The sequence below is a fragment of the Equus quagga genome, chromosome 11 (assembly GCF_021613505.1).
Source record: "Equus quagga isolate Etosha38 chromosome 11, UCLA_HA_Equagga_1.0, whole genome shotgun sequence".
Taxonomy (NCBI): Eukaryota; Metazoa; Chordata; class Mammalia; order Perissodactyla; family Equidae; genus Equus; species Equus quagga.
Window position 1 is genome coordinate 59,077,000 of NC_060277.1, and position 11,547 is coordinate 59,088,546.

Consider the following 11,547-nt stretch of genomic DNA (forward strand, 5'->3'; position numbering starts at 1 on the left):
AGGACAGTTAATCTGACTGTAATATGCAGCAACGTGAAGCAAGGGGGGGAAGGGGGAGGGGAAACCAGTCAAAAGACTGCATAACAGGCCAGGCATTATTCATCCTGTTCAAAGCTGTTTAGGGCTTCCCAATGCCTGTAAAATAAAGGGCAAATTCCTCAGCCTAATATCCAAGACCGTCCATGGTCCAGCTTCACACATTTCTCTGATCTCTTCTAGTACTTCTTCCCATCACAAGCCTCTAGCTCAGTCTGGCTTTACCATGTGTCCACGCCTCTGTTCACAGTTACTTCTTCCATCTTCCTAAATCTTACTTCCTTTAAAAATATAGACTCAAAGTTGTTGTGTAACGGGTAGAGAGGTTCAGTTTTGCAAGATTAAGAGTTCTGGAAATTGGGTGCACAACAACGTGAACATGCTTATCACAGCTGAACTGTACCCTCAAAGCTGGTTAAGATGGTAAATTTTAAGTAATGTGTATTTTACCACAATTTAAAAAAAAAATCAGACACTGATTTACCTTAAAAAAGAGACCCCAATCATACCCTTCCCAAGTCTTCCATGACCAGCCCCCTCCCCTCTGAACTCCTAAAGCTCATATTATCTCTACAACTCACGTGGCTTGTGATCATTCATAATCTTCCATTTTTAATAACTGTTCATTTGTCTTATCTCCCCCTCCCAATTTGGTGACAAGCATCTTATCAGTCCTCACTAAATACCTGCTATTAAATGGCCTCAGAAGCAAAACCAATGTGCAAAGAAAATGATAAAACCATAGTAACTTCTTTAATGTTAAAAATATTTATCTTTCTAAAAGATCACACAAAAGTTGGGAAGAGAAAGGAGGACGTCAACTAGCCTACATCAAAATCTGGGCTGAGGAAGGACAAAGAGCTGCCTAAAGAAACCGGTAGCTGGAGCAAACTGCGGAGATGGAGACGGCCACCGGCCAATGGAACCAACAGCCTGGGTCAGCCACACTCGTGAGCACCCCCGAGGTGCAGCGTCGACAGCCAAGATGCCGGCCCGAATCGTCCCTCCTTTTCAGAGAGAAGCAGGAGCTCACTCCTTAGACATGTTCTTGATGGTCTTGTGCTCCTTCATGGCCTTCTCCCAGTCGCTGCCATTGAACTCCTCAATGACCACACTCCGCACAGTGCCCTCATCCAGGCAGTGTGGGGCGATTCCTAGAGGGAAGTGGCACAGAGAAAGGGGGGTCCCGAGTATGAGTGAGACCAGACACTGTACTGCCTCTCGGACAAACCTACACCTGTAGGCACTGCATACCAGGCTCTTTGAGTGACACACCATGGCTTACACTGTCATCCTCCTCGCCTGCTGTCCTCACCTCAGGGGGGGATCAGACTTCTCGAACCAGCGATGGCAGAGGCTGCACATCATTCAGAACTCAGCTGAGAGTACAAAAGAGTAGACAGACTCAAGCCTAGAGCGATCTCCATGTGACAGCCTGATGAATTCACAGGCCTTTTCCAGGGTTTGGACAGATAATTTCCTAAGCCTTAAATACTTCCCCCATCTGTACAAGATTTTATACTTTCCAAAAGCCTTTCCTGATCCTTGAGGTAGGCAGGAAGGACTCTCCACATGACAGATGAGGAACAAACAGGAGCTGCTAAAGAAATGAGACGTGGAGGGCGAGGGTCATGTCCTGCCCTCCCCCCCACAAGGCACAAGATGGTCAGTCACAGCCGCCCCAACGCAGTGCTGGAGGCTGCATTTATACAGGGACAAGATCCCTCAGGAATACCCTCAACCACTCCTTTCCACTCAGTTCACACTGCAATTGGTGTCATTCTGAGGAACTGTCTAACAGTTTTCTCCCCCCAGATCCAAGTAGAATCTGAAGCAGGGCTTGGGTGTTGTTTGTGTTTTGAAAAAAATCTAATTTTTCTTAAATGGCATTATCAATGCTCCTCACTCTTGCCTCCTTCACCCCCTTAACCACCACTGTTGTTCGAATTCCCTCCCCCACCCCACAGGCCCAGGGCCCCTCCCCTCCTCTCTCTATCCCTCAATGTCAGCCCCAGCAACATACAGCTCTGGCAGCCCCAGCAAATGAGAACCAGATCTGGCTGGTCTCTGAACGACCACGGCCAGTCTTACATTCCGTCATCTGAAAAGAGCTCTGCTGAAGAGCCCGTTCTAAAACACGCAGGTGAAAGGGCCGAGCCACCAGAAGGCAAGCCAGATGCGCCAGTGCCCATCTTTCCAACCAGCATCTTAACCCAGAGCTGCCACAGGGCCTCTCCACATCCCTCCTGAGCTTGTAGCTCATCCCTTCACTTACCGAACCCTCCGGGGTTTGAGCGGGGAGTGTAAAAGCTCTGAACGCCACATCTCTTACAGAAGGTGTGCTGCGCTTTGTGCGTGTTGAACGTGTATGTGGTTATGCTCTCAGCTCCCTGAAGGAAAACAGACAAACAGCTGTTCTTTCTACAGAGATTTTCTTTGGCATTTAAAAAAATAAATCTTTTTTTTTTTTTTTTTTTGAGGAAGATTAGCCCTGAGCTAACTGCTGCCAATCCTCCTTTTTTTGCTGAGGAAGACTAGCCCTGAGCTAACTTCTGTACCCATCTTCCTCCACTTTATATGTGGGATGCCTACCACAGCATGGCGTGCCAAGCGGTGCCATGTCTGCACCCGGGATCCAAACTGGTGAACCCCAGGCCACCGAAGGCAGAATGTGTGCACTTAACCGCTGCGCCACCGGGCCGGCCCCTAAAAAATAAATCCTTCAAAAGTCTCAATGGGGAGAAGCCCTCTTGTACAGCTCTCAGGATTTTGAGGACAAGTCCAATTTCCCACAAGAGATTAGAGGCTTCTCAAGGGCAGGGATCCATCTAAACTGCCCGGAGACACGTCAGTTGGGTGCATGACAGCTCACGGCTTCTCTTAGGTCAAGTCACACAGAACAACTCAGACTCAAGCCTTCCCTGATCCATGGCAAGAGAGCATGCCCCATGGATGTCAGGGAGTGAAAACACCTGCTTCCTGGGGCCTATCAGCCAACCTCTCTGGTCATTTCTCCTGTCTTCTTGCCTAGTCAGAAATCACCAATGATCACCATATTCACAAATCTAATGGTCATTTCTCTTGACCACTGGATTCTTAACTGGTTCTTCTTAACTTGACCTCTCAGTACCAGTCCTTCCATTTTGAAACATCTGTCTCTGAGGATACCACGCTCTCCTGCTGTTTTTCCTCCTTCCCCACTGGCCCTGCCTCTGCTTGCTTCTCTTCCCCTCTGTTCAACTCTCTATAAATGCTGGCGAGCCCTAGGGCTCTGTCCTTGCCCCTCTGCCCTTTTTGGCTACACCATCCACCCAGTAGATTCACCCAGTCTCATGGGTCTAAACAGCATCCACATGCCAACAACTCCCAAACTGATAGTTCCAGCTGATTTCTCTCCACAACTCCAGACCTGTATATCCAACTGCCCACTTCCTATCTCTACATGAATGTTCAAAAGAGATCTTTCAGTGAACTTTTTCAAAAAAGAATTCTTGATTCCAGCACCCCTCCACACCTGCTTGTCCCCCAGAATCTGGCATCTCTATTCAACTAGCTGCTCAGGCCCAACACTGTGGATGTAACTTTCACTCCTCTCTCATTTCCCATCTTCACACCCAATCCTTTAGAGTTCTGTTTGCCCTTCCTCTAAAATAGTAGCTCCCAAAATGTTGTCCCCAGACCAGCAGCATAAGCATCACCTGAGAACGTGTAACACATACAAATTCTCAGGCCCCCGCTGCTGACCTACAGAATCAAGGGAGGGGCCCAGCATTCTGGGTTTTTCTTTTTTTTAGGAAGATTAGCCCTGAGCTAACATCCACTGCCAATCCTCCTCTTTTTGCTGAGGAAGATTGGCCCTAAGCTATCATCTGTGCCCATCTTCCTCTATTTTATATGTGGGACACCTGCCACAGCATGGCTTGCCAAGTGGTGCGTAGGTCTGTGCCTGGGATCTGAACCAGCAAACCCCAGGCTGCCGAAGCAGAGTGTGCAAACTTAACCGCTGTACCACAGGGCTGGCCCCTGGGGTTGTTTTTTGGTTTGTTTGGGGGGTTTTTGGTGAGGGATATTTGCCCTGAGCTAACATCTGTTGCCAATCCTCCTCTTTTTTTGCTTGAGGAAGATCAGCCCTGAGTTAACATCTGTGCCAATCTTCATCCACTCTCTATGTGGGATGCCTCCATAGCACGGCTGATGAGTGGAGGAGGCCCGTACCCAGGATCCCGACCTGCGAAAACAGGCGCCAAAGCGCAACTTTAACCACTGTGCCACAGGGCCGGCCCCCCAGCATTCTGGTTTAGCATGTCCTCCATGTGATTGTGCACACACCTAAGTTTGAAAACCACTTCTCTTAAACGTGTACAATTATCTATTCAAAACATATCTCCTAGTATCTATTTTCTTTCCATCTCCATGACTACCATCCTAATAATCCAAGCTCCCATCATCTCTCACCTGGCCCACCCAACAACCTGTCTCCACACTTACCTCCTTACCATCCATTCTCCACACAGCAGCCAAAAGGAGCTTTTAAAATACTTCTGAAGTGGGTCTTGTCACTATCCTGCTTAAAACCCTCCACGGGCTTCACACTACACAAAGAATAACATCTGTCTCTTTGTCTGGCCCTGCCATCTCTCAAACTCTGTCTTGGGCCACTCTTTCACCTCCACCCCCTGGCCACCTTCCAGCCAGCACAGCCACCATGCAGCTCCTCAGACACACCAAGCGTGTGCCCCTTTGCACAGTGCATGCCCTTTGCCGGGGACACTCTTCCTGACTGCACCCCTCCCCACCTACATCTTCCTCATCTAAACACCAGAGGGACCTTCCCTCACCGACCAAAACCAGCTCCCCAGCTGTCTTCTATCATATTGCTCTGTTTAACTCTCTAAATAGCACTATCGAGTTTTTTCTTATTTATTTGTCTCCCTCTCTACAGAATGTAAGCTCCAAGGGCCTTGTCTGTCATGTTAACTGCTGGGTTTCAGTGGAATAGTGCTTAGTACACAGTAGGTGCCCCATAAATATCTGTTGAATGAATGAAGAAGTTTTGCACTTAATTTAAAAAAACAAACAGAAAATTGCTCCCTCAACAGGCTGGGGTAAAAGAGAATGGTACTATAGAGCACCAAGAAAATGCAGTGATAAGCAGGCTCAAAGAGGAAACAAATAAAGGGAAAAAGTAGCATTTCCGAGACCTAAGAGCCCATGGTTGAACCTGATGGTGTCTTCAGGAAACGTCTGTCACAGATGCTCAGAGGCAAAGCTGAACTGGGGCCACAGCCTCCAGCAGACATCCAAGGAGAGCACAGTGGCGCTCTTCCGGCTTACCGGAAAGACAAGGGACAGTATGCTGCTCATCTGTCCCACCTCCCTGACCAGACACCCACACGGAGGATCAAGGGGCAGACAAAGAAAAAGGGACAAATTGGCCCAAAGCGTCTGAGATTAAATCTCACTAACTAGGAAAGACCAGGACTCATGCATTCATTCACTCCATTAGTCTTTCCTCCCAGACACTCACTGAGTGCCTACTCAACGCCAAGCCTATGAGGCCAGGAGCTGGTCAGACGTGACAACAGGTGGTACCTGGAGACCCTCATGATCTGTAAAGGAGACAGACATGGAAACAGATCATGACTCCAAAGCACAGAGAGATCTGTCAGACCACAATGGGGGCAACAGGAACCAAGGATGGAATTAAAGGCCCATCCCACCTCACATTAGCAATAGCGTGGCAAGAGCCTTTTTTTAAAGTTTGCATTCTTTGACCAGAGATTTTATTTCTAAGAGAATTGATCCTGAAGAAACAATTTCTAAACTGTCAAAGGTGTATACACAGGGAGGTTCACCATAGTGTTTGGAATCGGAAAAAAAATGGCATTCAACCTAGAAGTTCAAATATAGACAACTGATTATGACACATTCATATAAGAAAACATGCTGCAAATACAGGAACAACAGTATAAAGCAATAGCATCATTACTAATAACACTAAACTAGGAAATGGTTGGGGGAGGAAGAGACTAGGCGGCTGACAGACAGTGGAGGGAAGACTTTCCAGTAATATGTATATACACACACACACCTTTGTACCTTTCAAATCTTGTGCCAAGCACAGAAAATTTCCCAAAATAACAAAGTTAAAATTTTTAAATCATATATTTTTCATTGGGAAATGATAAAAGTTGGTTATAAAACAGACAAAAAGGTAAAACCCTACTTCGATGAAAACATTTGCAATATGTTTAGATGCATTTATCTATGTAGAAAATAATGCACAAGGATATATATAGTACACCAAAATATAACAGAGGTTACCTTTGGTTGATAGGATTTGGGTGATCTTATTTTTGGATTCTCTATACACGAAAATATTTTCACAGTAATATCAAATATGCATCCAAAATATAAAGGGGAAATATAACAGAACCTTTTAAAAATAAGCATGAAACCTGGGTGAAAACAGAAATTAAAGTCCCCTGAAAGGCCCTAATGTGCTCCTTGCCCCCTCAAATTCTCCAGGAGCGTCCACGGGGGGCTCCTCAACCCTGCTCTCAGCACTAACCTTCAGGAGCTTGAAGCGAGAAGCCGGAACAATGAAGTGTCTATTCTGCTTCTTCTTGCAAATACTGCAGCTACAGAAAGACAGAGCAAGTCCCAAATTGTGAACAACCGTCTGCACCCTGAGTGCCCAAGGGGCCCAACCTGACATGTCCTAAGAGCCGACTGACCCCAGAGGTAAAGCCCCTTTCAGCAGCATCCAGAGAAGGGGAGGCTCAAACAGACGCACTGGCCACCTGGGGCCTCTGCTCTGCATGTGCAGAAGGGCCTGCAGGTCGCACAGCCAGCAGTCACGGCGAGCCACCCCTCAGAAAACTAGGGCCATCAGAGCCACGTGTCTGCTGCCACCCCCCAGTTTATTACAGTGAAGGGAACTGTTTGATTTGAGACACTTAGAAAACAAATACCAGGCACAGCTACGATCTCACGCCTCTGCAATATCCACACCAAAAATGGAGGAGGAAGCTTAGGTTTCCCTCTTTCCTCATCTGTACATCACAAAAGCCTAGCTCCATGGAAAACAGGTCCTCAGAATTACCATCTTTAGAATTAAATCTAAGTCCCTTCTTTTAGTCCACCTTTTAAAAAATTCTAATTCAGTCCAGAATCCTCTAACAAAATATTCCACGGTGCTGCTTCTCCACTCTGTGCTCCACTGTTAGTAGCCTGGTCAGTTCCCCCATTTGAGTATTTATTATTCATATATAATTCAGGTACCACACCACCTAAGGGCAAAAAGGACTGGGTACTGTTGAATAATTAGTTATATTTAATAATTAATACGTTATTAGTCCAGAAGTCAGAGCCTGTCATCCTTGTTCCATCACAATGCCCGGGAAGGTGCCAAAAAGCAGGCCCTCCACAGACAAAGCAGAACCATCTGCCTCATCTAGAACAGAGCCAGAGGGCATGGAGCACGGTGAGCTTCCAGGAGTCCACAGCCCTACTCATTTACCCTCCAGCTCCCTCCAAACGGATTCCTAGGAAGACTCTGCCCAAGGCCTTTCATTCAGGGCCCAGTATGACCCACCTTCAGCTAACCACCTCCTCCATCCACAAGAAGAATTAGTCTGAGGGGTGATTCTGCCAGGCACAAGCCGGAGGACTCTGCTCTGTGTCACCTGGGGCGGTGCTATAGGAGCTAGTGCCCTCTCTCACTCACAAACACACACACACGGCAGACTCAGTTATTTTTAGCCTCCCTCATCTTTGTAAAAATTTTTATTATTGAAAACTTCAAGTACATACAAAAGGAGAAAGAACAAAATAATGAATCCTTATGTACCATCACTTGACTCCGACAAGTATCAGCTCATGGCCAATATTGTTTCATCTATACCCCAACTCCCCAGATGATTTTGAAGCACTGCATTCTAACTCTTTAAAGTTAGAGCTCATTTGGGAAGAGAAAACACTCACTTGCAGTCAAAAATGTGCAAGTCTGCCGAGGCCCAAACTTCAAAGCGGACTGCTCCACAGTGGCAGCCTCCGGTGTGTTTCACCAGGCCCTGGTATTCACTAAACAAAACAAAAAATCAGAAAGATAAAGATCTCTGAATAGTCAGGCAGGACTTTATTGCATAGCTCCCTCTTTCTCCCTCTTGCTGAAAGAAAGAAGCAAGACGGGGACAAAAGTCTTCTCCACATGACAACCACATGCATCTCTGCTTTTGAGGAGGTTACGGTCAATTTTATAAAAGAAAGGATTCACTGCCTTGTCTATGAGCTCTTTTTCCATTTCTTATATTTTGTTAAACTGCAAAAGAAAGCATTCCAAATTTTGGGAAATTGGGGGGGGGGGGTCCTAATCCCACTACTCAAGTATTATTTATATCTTAATACTTACTAAGAATTTTTACGAGCCAGGCACCAGGGAGAAAGCAGTAAACAAGATACACTAGACATGGTTCCTGGCCTTACCAAACTTAAGCAGCCATCAAATAAATTACCCAAATAACATTTAAATGATTGTGATAAAGGAAGTACAGGCTGCTATGAAAAAAGAAGGAAAATAAGACAAGGGGAGCTGACTGAGTCTGGCGGTTCAGAAAAGCCTTCTGAGAAAGTTAACAAAGGTTCTTATAATTTTGCTATATTCACCTCCAGTATACTTCACATACACGAATTTTTACACAGCTATCCATACACATTACATACACTTTTAATCCTTTTAAAGTTTATATATAAGCGATGTCCTTAAGTAAACATTATTAAGATTTGATAAATATCATCAAATTGCTTTCCAAAAGAGGTGAACACTCTCACCAGCAATGAATGAGAAAACCTTTCACTCTACCTTCTCAAGCAACAATTACAGGAAAAACCGCTCGTTGCAGTTTTAATTTGCATTTATTTGGTTATTAAGATTGTATGCTTTTTCATGTTTCTTTACAAGCTGAATCAGTTAATTTAATGTATTTAAAATTTTTTCTGCATACATAAATAATGCTTATTGTAAAAAATTCAAACATTACAATATTTGATAATGTTAAAAATGAAAGTCTCCTATAATCCTAATACCCAGAGGGATCCACAGTTAACTATTTGCTATATGTTCCTCCAGACTTTTTTCCATACAATAATAATTTTAATAAAACGGTGCAGTTATACATTTCTTTGCATATAAGTTAATTTAGTGAGTTTTGGTTTTTTAATAAATGCACATACTCATACCAATCTGATAGGCGAAAAAAAAATTTTTTTTAAAGCAGGTATTGCTTTTATTTTTTTTATTGAGGTAACGTTGGCATATAACATGATATAAATTTCAGGAGTACATCATTATGCTTCCATTTCTGTTAAACTATATCATGTTTACCACCCAAAGACTAATTACCATCTGTCACCATGCATATGTGCCCTTTTACCCCTTTGCCCTCCTCCTCCCCACTTCCCTTCTGGTAACCACCAATTTAATCTATCTATGTGTTTGTTTGTTTGTTGTTTTTATGTTCCACTAATGAGTGAAATCATATGGTATTTGACTTTCTCTGATTTATTTCACTTAGCATAAGACCCTCAAGGTCCATCCATGTTGTCACAAATGGCAAGATTTCATCTTTTTTATGGCTGGGTAGTATTCCGTAGTGTATATATACTACATCTTTATCCATCTGTCCATTGCTGGGCACTTAGGTTGCTTCCAAATCTTGGCTATTGTGAATAGTGCTGCAACGCACATAGGGGTGCACGTATCTTTTCGAATTAGTGTTTTCCTGTCCTTTGGATAAAAGCCATAAGTGGAATATCTCGATCATATGGTAGTTGTATTAATTTTTGGAGGAATCTCCGTACTGTTTTCCATAGTGGCTGCACCAGTTTGCATTCCCACGAGCAGTGTAGGAGTGTTCCCTTTTCTCCACACCCTCTCTAACACTTGTTATTCCTTGTCTTGTTAATTACATATCATTAAGTTGTTTTAAATTAAAATTTACTTAAAATTTGAATTTTATATTTCTGAGAATCTTTATATCCCCTATATTTAGGGGTAGCCGGCTCATCATAAAGCTCCAAAATGTTTAATGGTGACTTAAAAAATCCTGTTCAGCCTATACTCCAAGACGATAAGTCAAACAGTGAAGAACACAGAAAACCAAATATTGGACCTCTGAGAAGACTCATCCTAAGAGAATTTCTTCTGGAACAAGGACAAAGAAATATGTTCAAGAAAAGAAGTAATCCTCACGTTATTATGCAATTATTAGGCTGTTCTTGTTTTTTCTAGGATTTTTAACCGCTCTTTGTAATTCATAAAATAACTGACCCTGAGATATATGATGAGGGTGTTAAAATATCTCCCTGTAGCACCTGTTCTGCAGGGCAGGGATCTAGATACTATATCACATCTGGAGAGAACAAGGCAGCCCCTGCAGAGTTTAACAGCTCGTTTCTAACATCCCGGACCCCCGGAACTCCTTCCCTAGCCATCCGGAGGTTCCAGTCCTGCGGTAACAAGGCTGCGGGGCCGCCAGGCCTCCCTCCCCGGGCGTCGGCGCCGCGGCCCCGGATCCCAGGCGTCCCCGCGCGCTTCTCCGGGACCAGGCCCCCGCCCCGCTCCCGCTCCCGCTCCCCCACAGGGAGCGCCTGGAATAACGGGACCTCGCCTCCCAGTGGGTTCAAAACACTGACGCTTTTCTCAACCCCTCCACCCTCTCTCCAGAACACGTGCGCAAACACCACAAGCGACTCGGATATGAGGAAAGTCGTGGGATTTCTCTTCTGTTCACTGGAAAGGCCCCCGCACCCTTGGCGCGCCGAGACAAAGGACAGCGTCCCAAGCAGTATGGCTGTGCCGGGAAGGCCCCTTTGTGTCCCAGGACGCGGCGCCCCCAGCCTCCTCAGGGCGAAGCCCCCTCTCCAGGCCGGGGCCGCACACCCTCACGGAGCCAAGCCCCGCAGCCGGGAGCACTAGGGCGAGCCCGGGGCCACGGAGGCTCGGCGCGGGCCACGGCGCCGGAACGACGCACAGCCTGGATTGCGCCCCGAACCCGCCAGCCGACAAAGGCTCCGGCGGCCGGGCCGGCGAGCCCGACTCCGCGCCGGGGGCGTCCGCGGGGCGCCGGCTGCTGCGCGCCCGGCCCGGCCACACTCACAAGGTGTCCAACAGCAGCTTGGCGGCGCCCTCGAAGGTGAGCCTCTGCCGCTTCTGGAACGTCTCCCAGCGCTCCCGCTGCTCGCCCAGGTCCGCCGAGGACGCCGGGGTCGCGGGGGGCGGCGGCGGCGGCGGCAGCGGTGCTAGCTCCGGCGGCGGCTCCCCGGGGCTCGCCTCCTGGGCCCGCGGCGACGACTGCCTCGGCCGCCGCTTCGCCGACGACTGCCTCGCCGCCGCCCGGCTCCCACCCCCGGCCTGGCCCGCGGGGCGCCGTGCGCGGCTGGCGGCTGCGGCCGAGGCTATGGCTGCGGGGGCCGCAGAGGCCCCAGGCCGCTTCTGCCCGCGTGGCTTGG

The 11,547-nt window shown here is 46.9% G+C and overlaps 1 protein-coding gene across 1 annotated transcript in view; it reads right to left on the bottom strand.

Moving 5' to 3' along the window:
• Positions 1 to 669: 669 nt before the first annotated feature.
• The window catches only part of CENPV (centromere protein V), an 11,381-nt gene continuing 503 nt past the window's right edge, over positions 670 to 11,547 (bottom strand). Inside the window, exons 2-6 of the mRNA XM_046676272.1 lie at positions 11,196 to 11,542; positions 8,023 to 8,121; positions 6,608 to 6,677; positions 2,312 to 2,426; positions 670 to 1,190 (exon numbers count right to left, since the gene is read on the bottom strand). Of these exons, the coding sequence (XP_046532228.1) occupies positions 1,066 to 1,190; positions 2,312 to 2,426; positions 6,608 to 6,677; positions 8,023 to 8,121; positions 11,196 to 11,542 (756 nt within the window). The 3' untranslated portion in view covers positions 670 to 1,065. The remainder of the gene's footprint in view (positions 1,191 to 2,311; positions 2,427 to 6,607; positions 6,678 to 8,022; positions 8,122 to 11,195; positions 11,543 to 11,547) is intronic.